The sequence below is a fragment of the Thalassophryne amazonica genome, chromosome 1 (genome assembly GCF_902500255.1).
Source record: "Thalassophryne amazonica chromosome 1, fThaAma1.1, whole genome shotgun sequence".
NCBI lineage: Eukaryota > Metazoa > Chordata > Actinopteri > Batrachoidiformes > Batrachoididae > Thalassophryne > Thalassophryne amazonica.
In genome coordinates this window covers 170,312,946-170,333,367 of record NC_047103.1, presented here as the reverse complement: position 1 = coordinate 170,333,367, position 20,422 = coordinate 170,312,946, and the positions used below count along the sequence as shown (strand labels likewise).

The 20,422-nt window shown below is 40.8% G+C and overlaps 2 protein-coding genes across 2 annotated transcripts; both read right to left on the bottom strand.

The window, feature by feature from the left end:
• Window positions 1–2,829: 2,829 nt before the first annotated feature.
• Window positions 2,830–6,880, bottom strand: LOC117518010 (glycophorin-C-like). The gene is made up of 4 exons (XM_034179124.1): window positions 6,791–6,880; window positions 5,511–5,613; window positions 4,601–4,642; window positions 2,830–3,079 (listed from the first exon to the last, which is right to left on the bottom strand). Exons 2-4 carry the CDS (start codon window positions 5,599–5,601, stop codon window positions 2,889–2,891), a joined length of 324 nt encoding a protein of 107 aa, XP_034035015.1. The 5' UTR covers window positions 5,602–5,613; window positions 6,791–6,880; the 3' UTR covers window positions 2,830–2,888.
• A 3,724-nt stretch (window positions 6,881–10,604) lies between these two features.
• On the bottom strand, window positions 10,605–13,453 carry s100b (S100 calcium binding protein, beta (neural)). Its single transcript, XM_034179125.1, has 2 exons — window positions 13,303–13,453; window positions 10,605–10,905 (listed from the first exon to the last, which is right to left on the bottom strand). The coding sequence occupies exons 1-2, from the start codon at window positions 13,438–13,440 to the stop codon at window positions 10,759–10,761; spliced, it is 285 nt and encodes a 94-aa protein (XP_034035016.1). The 5' UTR covers window positions 13,441–13,453; the 3' UTR covers window positions 10,605–10,758.
• Between the last annotated feature and the right edge of the window lie 6,969 nt (window positions 13,454–20,422).

Here is a 20,422-nt window from a genome sequence, read left to right as displayed (position 1 = left end):
GAGTCTGGTCTGCTTGAGGTTTCTTCCATAAAATCATCAGAGGGACTTTTTCCTTCCCACTGTCGCCTGTGTTCTTGCTCTGATGGTTGGTGAGGTTCGATCTTACTTGTGTGAAGTGTGGCCTAGATTTGTGTCCTGAACTCCAGGTCTCTGACTCCTGTGGACAAAGTCTCACAGAGGTCAAAGTATCAACAACAAATACTTCACCACCTGCTGGGACCCTCAGAGAACAACAACTTACACTGAAAATAACTGCATTTTGATAAGAAACGTTGAGAACAAAATCCAAATGTCCACAGGTCTCGAGTGAAGTAGCTCAGACACGGGTGGGGTTTGTCAGAGTGTTGCAGGGTCAGACGACATGTCAACAGTCATGAGACGACGAGTACCTGACGATCCGTCCCGGTGAACATGAACCATCACGATCTCAGATACAATCAAAGACTAGTGTCAGGACATGACAGGAACATCGGAAAGACCGTCACCTGGACGTCCTCAGTTACATGAACATGATCCAGCAATCGCACCTCTGAAGATGTCCAGCGGGAGACCATCCCGCCCTCTGGGTGTGAGACAAGGACAGTTTGAATTGTCTTTGACACTATCGGGACTGAACACATGACTGAGCAGGAGATTAAGACGACCTCCAACACTGACAGCAAAGAGCAATTTAAGACAGACACTGTGAGACTTCTGGGATTTCTGTCTCATTGCTGGCAGTTTGTTACAGTTGCTGTCACGTTGTTCAGAGTCACTTCCTGTGGTGTTCACATGTTGCTGTTTCTGTGCCAACACTGCCATTCTGTTGTTGCTTTTGTTAATCTGTTGCCATAAGTTGCCTGTTGATGTCCCCGTCTCATAACTGGCAACATCAAAACACCTTGTCCATCTTGTTGCTCTCAGCTTCTCTTTGATATCAGCACAAATTTGCCATTTATGTCTCCGTGACTTCGCTGATTATTTTGTTCAGTGTTTATCATCAGTTTCTTCACCTTGTTTCTGGAAATATCTCGTTGCTGGAAGCAGCTTGTTGCCACCCAAATCTCATTTATACCATTCTGCGTGTCTTGTTGCCGTTGTTGCCACTTGAGCAACAAAACTGCTGTCAGCATGTTGTTGCTCAGACCTCCTCTTTTGTTGCACTGCTATTAGTTGCCATCACTTCAGTTGCCATTTGCATCAGGTTGATGTTGGTTGCTGCAGCTGCAGCCTCTGTGCACAGTTGCTGTTTGCGTCAGTTGTTGCAGGTTGCCTTAGTTTGTTGCTGTTTAGGTCTAATTGCTGATGATATCATTGTTTTGCTGCTGCTGTTTGTATTGCATTGCCATTCTGTTGCTGCACGAGCTTTATGTTGTAATAAATAATTACTTTTTGTTGCTATTCTGATCCAAAGTCCATATTTAATGTAAAATATATATTTTAAAAAGAAATATTGTAAAAGCTCATTTCAGTGCAGGATGCACAAGCTTCACTTTTATATTTTAAATTTTTTTAAATTATTATCAAGGTTTCCCGCTGCTGTATTACCAGACGTTAGTCACTAGATGGAGCTGTTTAACTTCACTTTGTTAAAGAACTGTTTTGCTGTAACGTCCCGAAAATTCCTCCTCATAAAGTTTTGAAAGTTACTAAAATTTAAATTTGAATATTCCGTTTTATTTGTGAAAAAAACCCCACTCACTTTAACAACTTTCGTGTTTCTTTTTAATGACATTTTAAGGCTTTCAAAATTTCAGAGTACAAAAACAGAAAACAAATTACAAATAAATGAAGAAAAAATGTTTCCACGAGACACATTATATTTCACAGATGGTTTCTAAGATAATCTGCAGTCAGTTGGACATAATTCAGAGTTAAAATATAAATATTCAGAGTGCTGAAGCTTTTAAATGCTGTTAAATGTTTAATGTTTAATATTTAATTAAATGATCTTCACAAATCTCATGAATAAAAAACATTTTTTCTGCTTAAAAAAATTTATATCAGGGGAGAACAAATATTTTATTTTTTAAGACAAAAGAAATTCTGCACAACGTTCAATCTTATATCTTGAGCAGTTACCGGTCCGTACCACCAGATGGAGCCAAAGTGCAGAGTGGCTCAGTGCAGCTGTCAAATAGAGACACTTTTCTAGTGACTTTTCCAAAAAACAAACAAATAAATAAATAAAAACCCACTTTGGAGCCAAATGTTGAGTGTAGTGAGGGAACCTTATGTTTGTGCTTCCAACTTTAACCGCCACTTCCAGAAATGTGCTGATGCCTCAGTTGCCTAGCAACCTCTTCCATCATTTAGAGTTTATTGCACAGACAGACGGTTGGTTCTGTGACTGTGCACAGCTTTGCACACTCCTCACACACCGGTGCACGTCTTGCACACTCGGTGGTCTCGATCCTCCCGCCTGGTTTCGGTCTCCGCCCTGCACAGACAGAGTCTGCACTCAGGTGGGTTTATTGATCGGGAGGTGGTGAAGACAACGTGCAGTGATTGGCTGAGAGCTGCTAAGCAGGGTGAGGTCCGCTACCCCATGTGGCGCATTCCTCTTGGTGTGATACGGCACGTGGTGATGAAGAAGGCCAAGGACACGCCCACGTTCTACCTGGATGGGGGTGAACCGGTTATCTGACTGGGTGGTTGCCATCCAGGACCCAGGACGATTCCACAGCGTGGTGACACGCGGCACACATGCACGCTCCCAGACCTGACCTGGTTGATAAGAGGACTTGATAAGGGTTCTTGAGTCAGACTCCTAACATGGTTTTGGTTCTGATTTTGGAATATACGCCCACTTTGATTGGGGGATGCTCACCTCTGACCAGCTGTGCAAAGCTTTAAAGATATTTAGCTCCTGACTACAAATTAAAGTCTGTATTTTTCATTTTTCCCACTCAGTCGTCATCTCCGGCCTTCAGCGCTTGCTTACTTTGGAGCGCCGCGTCAGAAGCAACAGATTCACCTTCTTCAGAATCTTCGTCATCATCCATCTCTCCGGTGACGTAAGAGCCCTTATGTCTGGAAAGACACCACAGCAACAAGGCGATGATACAGATGAGGATCAGAAGAACTGCGCTGATGATCCCTGAGAAAGTGAAAATCGGAAGATTGTCACACGGAATGCATTTACCTCATTACATAGTTTAACCTTCATTTTGTTGGCCGTTAACTAAAGATATCTGCGTTTCACAATATAAGAAGAGTCCACAGGTTTTTAATCTTTTGTGTGTGCGGGCAAGAGAACTCAAACACAGCCAGACGGACTTCCTACAAACTCAGTGGGAATGCTACTTGGATCAATATCTTGATGTGATTGAATTTTGGCGCTGTTTGATCAAAGTTCAGGGTCAAGGAAAACATCTTCTGAAAAACAACTTTTTTTTTGTATATTTCAAAAACCAACAAGCCTAGATGGATGATCTAAAGCACACACAGTGCCCTCCAAAGGTATCGGAGCACTCGGTATTTTACACATTTTAATTTGTTTGTGCCAATTCAAATGCAAAAAAAATAAAAATAAAATAAAAATAAAAATTTCTTCCTTAAACTGAAAGCAAATCTCTACAACTTGATATACATTAATCAAAAATATAAACAATGACGGGTTGCATAAGTAATGGAACCCTTTGGTATAAAACCTGTAAATAATAATCAGTTTTATTGCCAGTTTTCTTCAGACAAGTCAGGGGATGGATACATGAACATTTCCAAGTCACTGAATATGTCTTGAACTTTATTTATATCAGTTATGAAGAAATACAAACAGTATGACACTCTGTGGTAAATCTGTGTGGAGTAGACAGTTCTCAAAAACTGAGTGACTGTGCAAGGAGAAGAGTGAGGAAAGCCACCAAGACAACCAGGAAGAAGCTACAGGCTTCTGTGGCTGTGATTGGAGAAATTGTGCACAGTGTGTGTTTTGCATTTTGCAACACCAGTTATACAGTTTCTTGATGAAGTGGTTCAGAGGACGATTTTATTAAAAGAAGACCTGATAGTTCAGCTACAATTTTTCAGAAGGTACATCTGAGATGCAAGTCTAGATTTGATCTGTTTTGGTCAAAGAAAATCCTCCTCTAAACCACTTCATCATCAGGCTGTATAAGTGGGACAACTGGATCATGTTTTGATGGACAGATGAGCTAAAGACGAGAACGCTCGGTTGGAATTTCTTAACAAAGTCAACTTTCACAAACATTAAGTCGCCAAATTGTGTGGACGTTTGATCAGAATCCATCAGTCTGGATCCTGCTCAACACTGATGCAACTGAAGCAAAAACTATCGGTAGTGGTGGAACGACGATTGTCCATCAGTCCGTCAACTGAGGTTTGGATGTTTTTTGTGATTGCTGGACTCGGTGTGTGTGGTTGCCGAGCTGTGAGGTTTCTGTCTCTCTGATGATTCTTTTGTTGGGTATTTTGTTGGTGGTATTTTGTGGATGTCCGCCCCTTGGACTCTGGTCTGCTGGAGGTTTCTTCCTGCACCTGAGGCACTTTTTCATGAGGATCCGAGGATGAGATCGGACCTCACACGAAGCACCTTAAGATGTATGTATGTTGAATTATTTCAGGAATAAATATAGGAGACAGAAAAAAAAAAAATCACCTCCAATCAAAGCGGCCAAATCCTCGTGGTCCGGACTCAGACCTGAAAGAAAGAGAGAAGGAAAAAACATCTACTCAGATTAAAACACATTCAAACAGGTTCACAAAGACTGGCATCCATTTGGACCTCGGTTACAAACCGATCCCCCGTGAGACAAATCCAGATTAAAGTTCTGACCTCAGTGTGAGCCGCATTTCTCTGACTCATCACCCCAAAGATCACCTCAGTCTGTGGCAAGAACTGGACCTATGTAGACCCGTTTGGTTCTGGATAGACCTGCTTGGATCTATTTGATCCTGGTTCTTCCTGCTTGGACCTGTTTAGACCTGTTCTGTCCTCTTTAGACCTGGTTCAACAGGCTTGGGTGTCTTTGGTCCTGCGTGACTCTGCAGTAGCTCTTATCTCCCTGACAACAGACCTCAGAGGCTTCGTGTTGATAAACCACTCCCTGAACACACACACACACGTGTGTGTGTGTGTCTTCTCTCTTCTTATGTCAGCATTAAGTCTTGTCTGAGTCCTGAAGTCCAATCGGGTTGCTGTGTTTCCATGGATACTGCAGTAGGACAGAGATGACAGTCTATGACTTTCCCTGAACGGGACTCCAGACCATCACAGGACTGGAACCCATTACCAGCCGGGTGGACTGAGATGGGTGTAGATCAATGATTTTGTGTGGCGCCCCCTGGAAGCTGCCCCATGGCACTGCAGTGGTGGCCCGTTGAGGTTGACACGTGTCCCTCTGTCCCGCTGTGTCACGCGTCTCCTCGGTGCCTTTATGAATCATTTAATCATTTAAATCTCAAACCCTCTCATCTCTAAATCACATCTTCATCTCCTGACACATGTTTGGTGGATTTCTCTGAAAACCTAACACGTGCACATGCATGTGCACACAGGACATTCATACCGTGCGTCATTATGCGGGTCACGAGGTCAGGATCCGGGCTCCTTGCTGATGTTGGCCCTCCAGGTGAAGGCGTGACCGGGAAATGATCCATGTCCAAGTCGACCTGAAAACCAAAGACAACAATGATTAGAAACTTAAAGATAACGCCGGAGCTCATGCTCACAGCCGCCGGCTTCAGCGAACCCGCCGTGTCCCTGCAGGTCACTACAGGGCACTGAAGGTCACTACAGGTCACTACAGGACAATACAGGTCACTTAAGTCACTGCAGGTCATCACACCTGAAACATTAAAATCTCAAGGTGGGCGCATTCCTGGGATTTGGAGGCGTGTTTTCACCATCACGGCGGCACAGAGCTCTACACCTGACGTCTGCAGGAGCCTTTGGTGACCTTTTGTCAGTCATGTGACTGACTGAGGAAATGACCTGGTGTTATGAGGAGTTGACCTTCATGAGTCTTTTGCTCTCAAAGCTCAGATGCTCAGCTGAAGTTGGCGCATCGTTATTGGTGCATTTTCTTTGGCAATTTTGTTGCCTTCTGAAGAGATTGAACTGATTTCCACAAATTACAGATTCAATGTTTCTGTCCTCTAAAATGAAGGCAAAATGAGGAGAAAAACCGCCACCAGGGGGCAGCACAAAGCAGATGATACTCAGACCAACAAGAAATAAAAAATGAGTCCATCTAAAAACATTAATTCCTGAAAATTGCTTCTGTTTTCCTCCAAAGACTCAAATTTACACACAGAATCTGTTCCTCTTTGAACATTTTTCAAACAGTCCACGTTTCCTCCGAGGATTTCATCGTCGATAGATAAGGCCGTCGTTCACGCGTAGGACGAACTCCAGCGCAGAAATCCAAAAATGGATCCAAAATACTGAAGAAAATAACTAGAACATAAATAAAGTGCTTCATTCTAAAAGTCAGTCAGCATTCAGGAGAATCTGGATTAAATAGACTTTAACCTCTTTAATCTGCACTTCATATATCTCTCAGTTTTTATGTTTTTTACACATTTGTTTTTAGTTTATTTGCAAAAAAAACCCACCCTAAACTGACAAAATGTCTTTAAAAATGATTAACAAATATTTCACCTTTGCATAGATGTTTGTGCACATTTTTTAAATTAAAAAGAAAAAAGAATTGCACTTATCTGTATTTATAACTCGACTCACAAAAAACAACTTACAAAGTTAAAAACATCCGCATGAGAAACTTCTGTGACATGACGCTTGTTTTGAAATGAAAACTACCAGAAAGTTTAAAGCTCTTAAACTCACCGCAGCTCGTTATTCTGCACCAAGACCAAGAAACTGCCGAGCGCGCGCACGCGCACAGACGGGTGTGGCGTCCGTCCCCAGGGTCACGACCCAGATGCCCCTCTGGCCAATGAGAAAGCTGGCCCCGCCCCTCTGTGAATCGGCCCGCAGATGTCTGGAAGCGTGCAGCGGCAGGCCACGCCCCTTACGTCAGCCGTTTTGTCTTTTCCAGAGTCAACATGAGGAATGTTGGAGTTTCTGCTCTTGGCCTGTAGGTGGCAGCACACGTGCTCGCTGCAGCTGTCCGACCACATGACGCCTGCTGCCACAGGTGGGCGTGGCCAAGTTACGTCATCAGATCTGCAGATAAATTCCAGAATGATCTTGTTTATTTTATGTTACACAACCACCAAAGATGCTGCAAAGCAAAGAGAGCTGCTTATGTTTAGGTGCTCCAAGGCTTCAGAAAGACCTTGGGCATGCTGCCTGTAATACGCAGCGAGCAAATCAATAGATAACTGTGTTTATTAACTTCACCGACACTTTGTTCTCACAATAACTCAAAAACAACAACACTCTCATCTGGTAACTTTCCAAATTAAAAGGACAAATAACAAGAAAGAACAGTTTAAACTTTGGTTCACTTTGTTCCATCAGATCAGCACAAAAGGCAGCTTTGTGATGTTTATTTAATATATATGTTTATTTAATGTATCATGTAATGTTTATTTAATATATCAAACACTGACACCTGCTGGACACGTCGGGGTTTGTTGGAGGGAATAATCTTACCATCATATGCATTATGGAAATTAGGAGCCGGTGTGGTCGAAGTTACATGTAGCTTATTGTCACTTTCTTTCATTTCCAAAGAGTAGGTGTAGTTTACACCCAAGCCTAGGTCTGGTGGATAAAAAACCTAGGTCTGGTGGATATCAAAGCCTAGATCAGGTGAAGATTAAAGTCTAGGTCTGGTGCATATAAAAACCTAGATCTGGTGGTAGATTTGGTTAGTGCTGGTGAAGCTTTGTTTGGTGTTGTTGAAACCTTGGTCAGTGTTGTTGAAGCTTTGTTTGGTGTTGATGAAGCTTTGGCCAGTGTTGTTGAAGCCTTGTTTGGTGTTCATGAAGCTTTGGTCAGTGTTGTTGAAGCTTTGTTTGGTGTTGATGAAGCTTTGGTCAATGTTGTTGAAGCTTTGTTTGATGTTGATGAAGCTTTGGTCAATGTTGTTGAAGCTTTGTTTGGTGTTGTTGAAATCTTGGTTAGTGTTGTTGAAGCTTTGTTTGGTGTTCATGAAGCTTTGGTCAGTGTTGTTGAACCTTTGTTTGATGTTCATGAAGCTTTGGTCAATATTGTTGAAGCTTTCTTTGGTATTGATGAAGCTTTGGTCAATGTTGTTGAAGCTTTCTTTGGTGTTGATGAAGCTTTGGTCAATGTTGTTGAAGCTTTGTTTGGTGTTGATGAAGCTTTGGTCAATGTTGTTGAAGCTTTGTTTGGTGTTGTTGAAATCTTGGTTAGTGTTGTTGAAGCTTTATTTGGTGTTGTTGAAGCTTTAGTCAGTGTTGTTGAAGCTTTGATTAGTGTTGATGAAGCTTTTGTCAGTGTTGAAGCTTTGATTGGTGTTGATGAAGCTTTGGTCAGTGTTGTTGAAGCTTTGTTTGGTGTTGAAATCTTGGTCAGTGTTGTTGAAGCTTTGGTCAGTGAAGATTTGGTTGGTGTTCATGAAGCTTTGTTTGATGTTGTTGAAGCTTTGGTCAGTGAGGCTTTGGTATGTGTTCATGAAGCTTCGTTTGATGTTGTTGAAGCTTTGGTCAGTGAAGCTTTGGGTGGTGTTGTTGAAGCTTTGGTCAGTGAAGCTTTGACTGGTGTTGATGAAGCTTTGCTCAGTGAAGCTTTGGATGGTGTTGTTGAAGCTTTGGTCAGTGAAGCTTTGGTTGGTGTTCATGAAGCTTTGTTTGATGATGTTTTGGTCAGTGAAGCTTTGATTGGTGTTCATGAAGCTTTGTTTGATGTTGAAGCTTTGGTCAGTGAAGCTTTGGGTGGTGTTGAAGCTTTGGTTGGTGTTCATGAAGCTTTGGTCAGTGACGCTTTGATTGATGTTCATGAAGCTTTGATGTTGTTGAAGCTTTGATCGGTGTTCATGAAGCTTTGTTGTTGAAGCTTTGGTCAGTGAACTTTGGGTGGCGTTGTTGAAGCTTTGGTCAGTGAAGCTTTGAGTGGTGTTGATGAAGCTTGGTTTGATGTTGATGAAGCTTTGGTCAGTGACGCTTTGATTGGTGTTCATGAAGCTTTGTTTGATGTTGTTGAAGCTTTGCTCAGTGAAGCTTTGATCGGTGTTCATGAAGCTTTGCTGTTGAAGCTTTGGTCAGTGAACTTTTGAGTGGCGTTGTTGAAGCTTTGGTCAGTGAAGCTTTGAGTGGTGTTGATGAAGTTTGGTTTGATGTTGCTTTGGTCAGTGAAGCTTTGAGTGGTGTTGATGAAGCTTGGTTTGATGTTGATAAAGCTTTGGTCAGTGAAGGTTTGATCGGTGTTCATGAAGCTTTGCTGTTGAAGCTTTGGTCAGTGAACTTTTGAGTGGCGTTGTTGAAGCTTTGGTCAGTGAAGCTTTGAGTGGTGTTGATGAAGCTTGGTTTGATGTTGATGCTTTGGTCAGTGAAGCTTTGAGTGGTGTTGATGAAGCTTGGTTTGATGTTGATAAAGCTTTGGTCAGTGAAGCTTTGGGTGGTGTTGTTGAAGCTTTGAGTGGTGTTGATGAAGCTTGGTTTGATGTTGATGAAGCTTTGGTCAGTGAAGCTTTGAGTGGTGTTGATGAAGCTTTGGTCAGTGAAGCTTTGAGTGGTGTTGATGAAGCTTGGTTTGATGTTGATGAAGCTTTGGTAAAGTTGTTAGAAATAAATTATTATTGAATGAACTTTGTCAATCCAACAATACTACAACGAACTCAAACTTTGATCTGCACGTTTTATTTCAAAGAACATTTTCTCACCATACAAAGTTTTGTTTTTCTAACAAAAAACGTGACCCAACATTCTCAAACCAGAAGGTTTTACTTTCAAATGAACAGCGTGAAAGAAGAAGGAAAAAAAAACCTGCACATTTTCAAATCCATCGATTCCTGTCTGAAGACGCTGCGATTAATTCCACCAACACTTCAGGATGTGAACACAAAGCGGATCAAAGCTGCAGCAGACGCAGGGCCGGAACCCAAACACACCGCGACAGATATTCACTAGTTGGGCTAAATGTTAAGAAAAAGAGACTAAAGGATGTTTCAGTCATTTTGCTATTTTATGGTTGTTTTTTTCAGCCTTCAAAAAAATGACTGTTATTAACCAAAGTTGTAAATAAAACTCTTTTTGATTATTTTTTAAATGATAGTCGATTTACCTGAACAACAGCTAATCAAGACTAAGAACAGTTTTATAAGCCAGTTTTATAAGTTTTATAAGCCAGTTTTATAAAAATCATAATAAAACGTCTACCAGAGATCTTATAAGTGAACCTACCTTACATTCAAACTTACGAGTCGCCGCTGAAGAGCCAAAGTGACTTTAACCAAATAACTCCAATGAAAACGGGTTTAGTCCAAACTAACTTAGTAGCCACTTTCACCGTGTTACTGGCCCAATAGGCCTTTGAGTGAAGTAACAAAGTTGATGGTTGTACTTTGAATCCAGTGGACGCAGATCGATTTTTAGAACACAAAAACAGAAAACAGGCTCAAACTGAGATATCAGGAGGTCAGAGCCTCTTAAAAATACACATTTCTAAACAAATGTTGCTTAAAAAAAATGTAGTTTAAGAAACTACTGGGCTAATTTTTAGAAGCTTTAGCGCCACCTGGGGGAGGTCAATGTTGTTTCCTTTAACCATCATCTGGACTTTTAAAGGTATTTGGACAATTTCAGACAAAGTGACTAGAAAACTGGGTTATGTGTCAGCCAGCGGACTGGACTTTTGTTTTCCCATCATGCACTTCTGCCACCGCCTCATTCGTCCTCGTGCACGAAGAACTCGTGACAGCAGATGGTAACCGTGGCGATGAAGGTCATGAACTCCTGGAAGTCGCACTCAGAGTCGCCGTCGGTGTCCAGAGTTTCCATCAGGCTGTCGAAGGCGGTCTGGTCTTTGACGTGCTGCGGGAAGGACACGCCCCATTAAACACGTCTGACACCAAATCAACACATCAGCTTCAGTTTCAGCCTTTAAACTACAGAATCATTGTGTTTAAAGTACAAATACATTGAAATGCTTCACTGTTTGGCTGAAACTCTTGTGTCTATTCAGTCCTCCAGACCTGATGGTGGCGCTGCAATAATCTATATAGTCTTAATTTCTGAAGCTATCTTTAGGATTAGTATCAGTTGTCATGTGTTTAAATTTTTTTTAAACCGCTACCACCACCTACGGCTACATCTGGCAGCTAGCATTTCACAGTCCGGTGACAGTATGTCATTACCCATAATGCAATGTATCACTAAACTTTAGTGATACATTGTGTCACTCAGTGATACAACGGCTCCACACTGGAACTGGAACAGTGGAGCTGTTCTCTTTACTCTGAGTTATTTATTTCGTTGAATATTTAAGCAAAAATGCACTGAATGAAAGCTATGGACAGTTGCAGTTTTCCTAGCCCCACCTCCCCATAGGCCTCGGCAACTTTAGGACATTAATATCCCAAAATATTAACCCTGAAAATGCGAATCCACGTGTATCAGTAGACAAACAAACCAAAACTCTTCCACTGAATGTGTGTGCCTGTACCGCAGTGACACATCATGTTGCATTATGGGTAATAAAAAAAAACACAACGCAGTCAACAGTTTCATGATGGTCTCCACAGTAATGTGATTAATTAAAACAGCCTCCAGTTTAGATAATTTTCATAATTACACCAGACAACATTATGAACACACATCCCAGACCAGGAGCCAAGTTGTTATTACATTTTCCAACCATGTGGTGGCACCACACAAATGGTCAATAACAACAAAATAAACTATAGTAAATAAAAAAAATTAAACAAAAATTAACAGATATTAATAAATAAATATTACTAAATGATATTAAATTATATAAATATTTAAGACCCCGGGCCGGTATTTGAGTGAGTGTATTTCAGTGTGTTTGACTCCATGTGTGTTTAAATGTGTTTGTGTTTGAGTGTATGTGAGTGTGTTTAAATGTGTTTGTGTTTGAGTGTATGTGAGTGTGTTTGAGTGTAACTGAGTGTAATTGAGTGTGTGTGAGTGTAATTGAGAGTAACTGAGTGTATGTGAGTGTAACTGAGTGTATGTGAGTGTAACTGAGTGTAACTGAGTGTATGTGAGTGTAACTGAGTGTAACTGAGTGTAACTGAGTGTATGTGAGTGTAACTGAGTGTAACTGAGTGTGTGTGAGTGTAATTGAGAGTAACTGAGTGTATGTGAGTGTAACTGAGAGTAACTGAGTGTGTGTGAGTGTAACTGAGAGTAACTGAGTGTGTGTGAGTGTAACTGAGTGTATGTGAGTGTGTGTGAGTGTAACTGAGTGTATGTGAGTGTAATTGAGTGTATGTGAGTGTATGTGAGTGTAACTGAGTGTGTGTGAGTGTAATTGAGAGTAACTGAGTGTATGTGAGTGTAACTGAGAGTAACTGAGTGTGTGTGTGTATGTGAGTGTAATTGAGTGTATGTGAGTGTGTTTGAGTGTAACTGAGTGTAACTGAGTGTGAGTGTAACTGAGTGTAATTGAGTGTATGTGAGTGTAATTGAGTGTAATTGAGTGTATGTGAGTGTAATTGAGTGTAATTGAGTGTGTGTGAGTGTAATTGAGTGTAATTGAGTGTATGTGAGTGTAATTGAGTGTGTGTGAGTGTAATTGAGTGTATGTGAGTGTAATTGAGTGTATGTGAGTGTAATTGAGTGTATGTGAGTGTAATTGAGTGTAATTGAGTGTATGAGTGTAATTGAGTGTATGTGAGTGTAATTGAGTGTAATTGAGTGTATGTGAGTGTAATTGAGTGTAATTGAGTGTATGTGAGTGTAATTGAGTGTGTGTGAGTGTATGTGAGTGTAATTGAGTGTGTGAGTGTGGTTCGGTTCTAAAGGTCACTGTGGGAAGCAGAACTCGCCGTGGTAACGGGTGAGTTGCTCGTTCGAGTTGCACACATGCGGCGTGATGAGGTCACTCGGGTGGTCGGTTCCTTTCCTCACCACCTTATACCTTCCCTCACTATTGGTCTGGTGCCTCTTTTACTGGTGGGTAGGCATCAGGTTCTGGTCCCAGTCAGGACGCAAACGGGTGACCTTCTGTTTTGAAGGTCAGTGCTCAAATCACTGAGCCATCACACCCAAATCTTTTCGCTATAAACAAACTTCAACTCAGATTGTTTACTTCTGTAATATATCGCAGGCGTTTAGTGGCTTTTTTGTGGTTTTGTGACTTTAACACATTCCAGGACTGCTTCTGATTTATCTTCCTGTTTCGGCTCATTGGTCTGATCCGCGTCCAGGTCTGTGGTCTTGGTTTTGTTGAGGTTTTTCTCTCACCGCCATCAGGTCGGGCAGCTCGTCGTTGAGCAGATCCTTCAGCTCGCTCTTCTTCAGCTTGTGCTTATCTCCCTCTTTCTCTGAATACTTCTGAAACACGGAGATGATGGTCGATATCGAGGTCTGCAGGTCCGTCATCCTCGCTCCGTGCCTACATCGAACAACAACAAACAGCGAGACTAAATACGACTGCAAAGAAATACTGATTTCTTTTTCAGACCTGAAGGATCCTGCAGAACAACTGACTTTGAGCCAACAAAAGTATCAGGACTTGATCAAGTCCTGACTATCTGCACCATGTGGGTTAGCTTTCAAAAAAGAAAACAATCTGCACTGTCTTTTAATTTTAGCTTAAACTGCAGCCTGGCAACAAAATATCTGAGCAGTCACATATGGGTGTGGCTTGTTTCATTCCCGTGTGCCACACAGCCAAATAATCAGTGAAATGGAGATCATAGCAGAAACATTAAACAATTACCACCTTCTGTTGGACTTTTTATGACTGCTAAACCAGCTAGCTCAGGTAGGTTCTGCTTCAGTTTATGGATATAAAACAAAGACAAAGTCCATTAATTAACATCGTAAAGTCAGTGTTGGCTAACAGGCTAATATGAGCACAATACACCGCTAGTTTGTTTGCAATCAAGTAACATTTTTTTACTGGTTAATGTCAGTTGTCTACCAGTGATTTGACTAAACAATTAAATCTTACAATTTTAACCTTATATACAGTAGTGTTCAGAATAATCGTAGTGCTATGTGACTAAAAAGATTAATCCAGGTTTTGAGTATATTTCTTATTGTTAGATGGGAAACAAGGTACCAGTAGATTCAGCAGATTCTGACAAATCCAACAAGACCAAGCATTCATGATATGCACACTCTTAAGGCTATGAAATTGGGCTGTTAGTAAAAAAAAGTAGAAAAGGGGGTGTTCACAATAATAGTAGTGTGGCATTCAGTCAGTGAGTTCATCATTTTTGTGGAACAAACAGGTGTGACTCAGGTGTCCCCTATTTAAGGATGAAGCCAGCACCTGTTGAACATGCTTTACTCTTTGAAAGCCTGAGGAAAATGGGACGTTCAAGACATTGTTCAGAAGAACAGCATAGTTTGATTAAAAAGTTGACTGGAGAGGGGAAAACTTATACGCAGGTGCAAAAAATTATAGGCTGTTCATCTACAATGATCTCCAATGCTTTAAAATGGACAAAAAAACCAGAGACGTGTGGAAGAAAATGGAAAACAACCATCAAAATGGATAGAAGAATAACCTGAATGGCAAAGGCTCACCCACTGATCAGCTCCAGGATGATCAAAGACAGTCTGGAGTTACCTGTAAGTGTTGTGACAGTTAGAAGACGCCTGTGTGAAGCTAATTTATTTGCAAGAATCCCCCGCAAAGTCCCTCTGTTAAATAAAAGACGTGCAGAAGAGGTTAAAATTGCCAAAGAACACATCAACTGGCCTAAAGAGAAATGGAGGAATATTTTGTGGACTGATGAGAGTAAAATTGTTCTTTTTGGGTCCAAGGGCCGCAGACAGTTTGTGAGACGACCCCCAAACTCTGAATTCAAGCCACAGTTCACAGTGAAGACAGTGAAGCATGGTGGTGCAAGCATCATGATATGGGCATGTTTCTCCTACTATGGTGTTGGGCCTATATATCACATACCAGGTATCATGGATCAGTTTGGATATGTCAAAATACTTGAAGAGGTCATGTTGCCTTATGCTGAAGAGGACATGCCCTTGAGATGGGTGTTTCAACAAGACAATGACCCCAAGCACACTAGTAAACCAGCAAAATCATGGTTCCAAACCAACAAAATTAATGCCTCGCAGATGTGAAGAAATCATGAAAAACTGTGGTTATACAACTAAATACTAGTTTAGTGATTCACAGGATTGATAAAAAAGCAGTCTGAATATCAGATTAAAATAATTAGAAAATGTAGAAATATTAGTAATCCAGACTTCGCATTTTTTAAATTGTTTTATTGTTAACGATTGAGAAGGTGTAAAATAATATTTTACTTATGTGCTCAAAATTTATGAGAATTTAAAGCAAACATGAATTTTAATGTCAGCATGATGATAACTAGAAATAACAATCATATTAGTCCCCCCCCCCCCCCCCCCCCCCCCCGTGACCCTTAACTGGAAGAAATGTTTTTGTTTTTTTTCCCCATTTATAAAATTATCAAACGCAATCTAACAGAGGGTGAATTTGGTCGAGTGAATAAATCTATAAATGTCTATCAATTTTAGACAATTTTGAAACTCAAACATACAACTCTGTACAATTACACAAAAACAACAAACAAAAACATACAATTGATGACATCACAAGGACAAACTCGTCCAACTTTGGGCGTTGATCATTCTGTCTGTCTCTCTGTCTCTTTGTCCATCTCTGTATTTCTTTCCATCTGTCTTTTCTCTCTCTGTCTCCCTGTCTGTGTCCATCTGTCTGTCTCTCTGAATCTCTCTCTCTCTTTTCTGTCTCACTATCAGTCTCTCTCTCTCTCTGTGGCTGTCTCTCGGTCTGTCTTTTGTCTCTGTGTCTGTCAATCGGTCTCTCACTCTTTGTCTGTCTGTCTGTCTTTGTCTGTCTTCCCATCTTTCTGTCTCTGTCTGCTTTTAAAAAACAAGACATTTTCAGACATTTCAGTCGTCTCACAGATTTGTCGGTGGATTTGGAAGAAGCATCTCGGATCATCACAAGACAGTTTTTTTTTTTTTTTTTTGCGGATCAGGATCAGGACCTGGATCAGGATCAGGACCTGTGACTGTTAGATGTCCACCGTCGGATCACATGACTCAAGTTAATTCAGCATTTGTGACTATTTGACCTCGTCAGAAGTTACTGTCTGAGTTTTCTTCTAGTTCCTTAAAAACTAATTGAACACGAGAAGCTCTTACGACTGTTTGACTTGAATTTTTCTGCTTTTTTTCCCTTCTTCGTCTTTTCTGATGTTGTTTGCCTTTAAGGCGGTTTGATGTGGATGAAGGTCGTCTCAGAGTGCTGATGTCTTACCTCAGGGTGCAGACTGAACGTGTGGGTCCACAGGGTGGAGGCCGAGGAGGGACACCAGCTTTTAAAGGCGCACACTGTGTGGGGCGTGGCCAAGCAACCTGTCCGTCAAACTGCTGACCAGTCCTGAGCCGGCCCCTCCCCTCACTCCACCGTAGCTCAGCTGGTCTGAGATCAGTGAAACTCTGGGAAAACGTCATCAACAGGAGCTGATGCAGCCAGTGTGCACACAAAACAACACACAAAACAACACACAAAACAACACACACAACACACAAAACACAAAACAACACACAAAACAACACACACAACACACACAAAACAACACACACAACACAAACAACACACACAACATAAAACACACTAAACAACACACACAACATAAAACACAAAACAACATCACACAAACCAACACACACAAAACACAAAAAACACACAAAACAACACACACAACATACAAAACACAAGAAACACACAAAACAACACACACAACATAAAACACAAAACAACACACAAAACACAAAAAACACACGCAACGCAACACACACAACACAAAACAACACACAAAACACACACACACAAAACACTAAACAACACACAACACACACAAAAAACAACACACGCAACACACAAAACAACACACACAACACACAAAACACCACACAAAACAACACACAAAACACACACACACACACACACACAGACAAAACAACACACAAAACACACTAAACAACACACAAAACAACACACACAACACAAAACACAAAACACAAAAAACACGCAACGCAACACACACAACACAAAACAACACAAGAAACACACAAAACAACACACAAAACACACTAAACAACACAAAACACAAGAAACACACAAAACAACACACAACATAAAACACAAAACACACACAAAACAACATACAAAACACATAAAACACAAAAAACACACACAAAACACAAAAAATAAACACAAAACAACACACAAAACACACTAAACAACACATAAAACACACACAAAACAACACACAAAACAACACAAAAACACAAACACACAAAAAACAACACACAACACACAAAACACAACACAAACAACACACAAAACAACACACAAAACGACACAACACAAACACACCCAAAACACTCAAAACCACACACAAAACAACACAAGACAAAACAACACACACAAAACACACAACATAAAACACACAAAACACAAACCAAACACACAAAACAAAATGCACAACACACACACAAAACAACACACAACACACAGTACACACAAAACAACAAACACAAAACATACAAAACAACACAAAACAGCATACAATACAACACACACAAAACGTCACACAACACAAAACAGCACATAACACAGAAAACAACACACACAAAACAACACACACATTACACACAAACAATATGCAAAACACACAACACACAAAACAACACACCCAAGAAAACACACAACACACACAAACAAAATACAAAACAATACACAAAGCACACACTAAACTAACACAAAACAACACACATTACACACAAACACACAGAACATACAAAAACACAGAAAACAGACAGAAAACACATAAACAAATCACACACAAAACAAAACATGAAACACACAAACAACACATACAAAACACACAACACAATACATGCAACACACAAAACAACACACAAGCAATGCACACAAAATAACACACAAAACACACATCAAATCAAAACCTGCACATACAGTAACAGCAAACCTTAGTTTACTGGGAAACTGAGGCAGCTCCACCAGAACAGGAGGAGCCTACTGGTTAATGTCAGTTGTCTACCAGTGATTTGACTAAACAATTAAATCTTACAATTTTAACCTTATATATTTGTGTATCATTAATATCTTTACAGTTGAAAACGCAATGATTGTGGATAAATTTCAGTATTTTACATTGAGACAATGTGATGTTTTTATTTTTCTGTCCAGAACAAGAGTCTTGAACCCTGCTCCGGTAGACCACCTGCTCCACCCTTTCACAAATTGCATTGTGTTTTTATTTATTTTGTGTGTTTGCAGTACAGGTGTTCTCCAGAGGTGGGGCTGGAGACCCCTGATCCAGAATATGCCTTATGACATCACAAAGTTGTATTGATACCTGCCCTCTGACAGTAATAATGATGTTAGTCGTCGGTACTCCTCCAGTTCACATAAGGCTGTGATTACATAAGAATTAATGTCAAATTAAAATAATTAGATCGAGAGGGTGTAAATTATATGCTCAAAATTTATGAAAATTTAAAGCAAACTGACTTTCATTCCCCTGCTCTCCAGAGCATATCTACATCTTTCCAGGCTGGACTCAACCTGCTCTCTACTCTCACTATAGATCACAATGTCATCTGCAAACATCATAGTTCATGGAGACTCTGTCTGATCTCATCCATCAATCTGTCCATCACCATTACAAACTAGAAAGGACTGAGATCTGATCCTTGGTGTATTTCCACCTCCACTTTGAATGAATCCGGTCATTCCTACTGCGCATCTCACTGCTGTCACACTGTTCTTGTACATGTCCTGCACCACCCTCACATACTTCTCTGCCACTCCAAAAAACAAAAAACAAAACATTCAATACAACATAATGTAACAGAGCATGACACAGTGCTACATAACACAACATAATACAGAGTTACACACATTAATACATTTTTACCAACAAATACAGTCCAACACAACAATGTAAGACTAAGTTGCTTTGGCTTCTCTCTTTCACTTTGGGTTGTCACAGAAGATCTGAGATGGATCTGCTGGTTGATTTGACACAAGTTTTACACCGGATGCCACACGATGACCTCAGAAAACTACAAAAAGTTGTGACTCTGATTTTGGACATGTAGCACAAAATAAAATGCACTAAAGGGGAAACAATGACAACTTGATGTAAAACAACACACATGGACAAGCAGGGTTGGAGCTCTCACTCTGCTCTCAGAGTCACAGTGCAAAGGAAAAACTTTTTTCAAGGAAAAATAACTGTTTAGACTTAAACGCCGCAAACGTCTCCAAACCCGTTCAGAAGTCCGAGTTTCTGTATTTGGGCCGGGCGGCGTGTTTTCGGCACCGTGTTTGTGCTGCGATCCGCTTCGCCTCGTGCCCACAAAGGCCCGTTTCAGAGGAAGCGTCTGCTCGTGCATGTTAATGAACAACGCTCTTTTCAGTGCTGAAGTTGGCCAGACGTGAGCTGTCCGCAGGCCGAACACGGCTCACAAACATCTGCTGCTAGAGAGTCGGCGAAGGCACAAATAACGCCTTTTTATTCCTAAATGTTTGGCACCGACCGCCGGGCCTCCGAGGGGGAAAATCTAACTCCAACTTCAGTCCCTTTAACCATTTAACAGTCACACAATCTGCTTTTCTCCTTGACAGGAATCTGAGTTTCTCCGTTGTAGAAACACATCTTCTGTTTTCTTTCTGGAACTGATTTAGAAACAAATAGTTTTATTGATTTTAATTGAGAACAGTTTGTGAGTAACGTGAGACTCAGAGGAAAGCAAACAGAGCTGGAATGTTCCTCTGAATGTTTCTGCATGTTTGGAGCCTCAGATTTGTTTAAATATGTTTGACCAGAACCAATCCAGATCCTGACCCTGATGGATATGTTCAGGTTTCATCAATGCATTCAGGGATTAACCCACATTAACAGGAACACCCTGGACTTGGTCCTCACTAGTGGTTTTACTGTTTCAAGCATTGACATCATGCCTCTTGCCTTGGTGGTCTCTGATCACTCACTGATTAAGTTTACAGTTTCGCTGTCGTGTTTAGTGGAACAACAACCTTATTTATCACTACGGCGACGCATCGATTTCTCAACTACGATTGAACTCAGAGCCAGACTGCCTAATGGCTTAGTGCCACTTTTGGAAAATGACCAATCAGTAGACAATCTTATGGATGGTTTAAACTCAGCGATCAAAACTACACTCTACACAGTTGCTCCACCTATATTAAAACCACACACCCCAAAATACAGTCACCTTGGTTCAATGATTACTTACATGGCCTCAAGCATAAGGCAAGAGGTTTTCAATTTTCAATATT

What these genes read in the sequence shown, in the direction of transcription:
- s100b (XM_034179125.1), bottom strand. Translation starts at nt 13,440, where the DNA reads ATGACGGACCTGCAGACCTCGATATCGACCATCATCTCCGTGTTTCAG. An exon ending in AGCTGCCCGACCTGATGGCG is followed by an intron (nt 10,906 to 13,302) that starts GTGAGAGAAAAA and finishes TCCTTCCCGCAG; the next exon opens with CACGTCAAAGACCAGACCGC.
- LOC117518010 (XM_034179124.1), bottom strand. Translation starts at nt 5,601, where the DNA reads ATGGATCATTTCCCGGTCACGCCTTCACCTGGAGGGCCAACATCAGCA. An exon ending in GACCCGCATAATGACGCACG is followed by an intron (nt 4,643 to 5,510) that starts GTATGAATGTCC and finishes TCTTTCTTTCAG; the next exon opens with GTCTGAGTCCGGACCACGAG. An exon ending in TTTGGCCGCTTTGATTGGAG is followed by an intron (nt 3,080 to 4,600) that starts GTGATTTTTTTT and finishes TCACTTTCTCAG; the next exon opens with GGATCATCAGCGCAGTTCTT.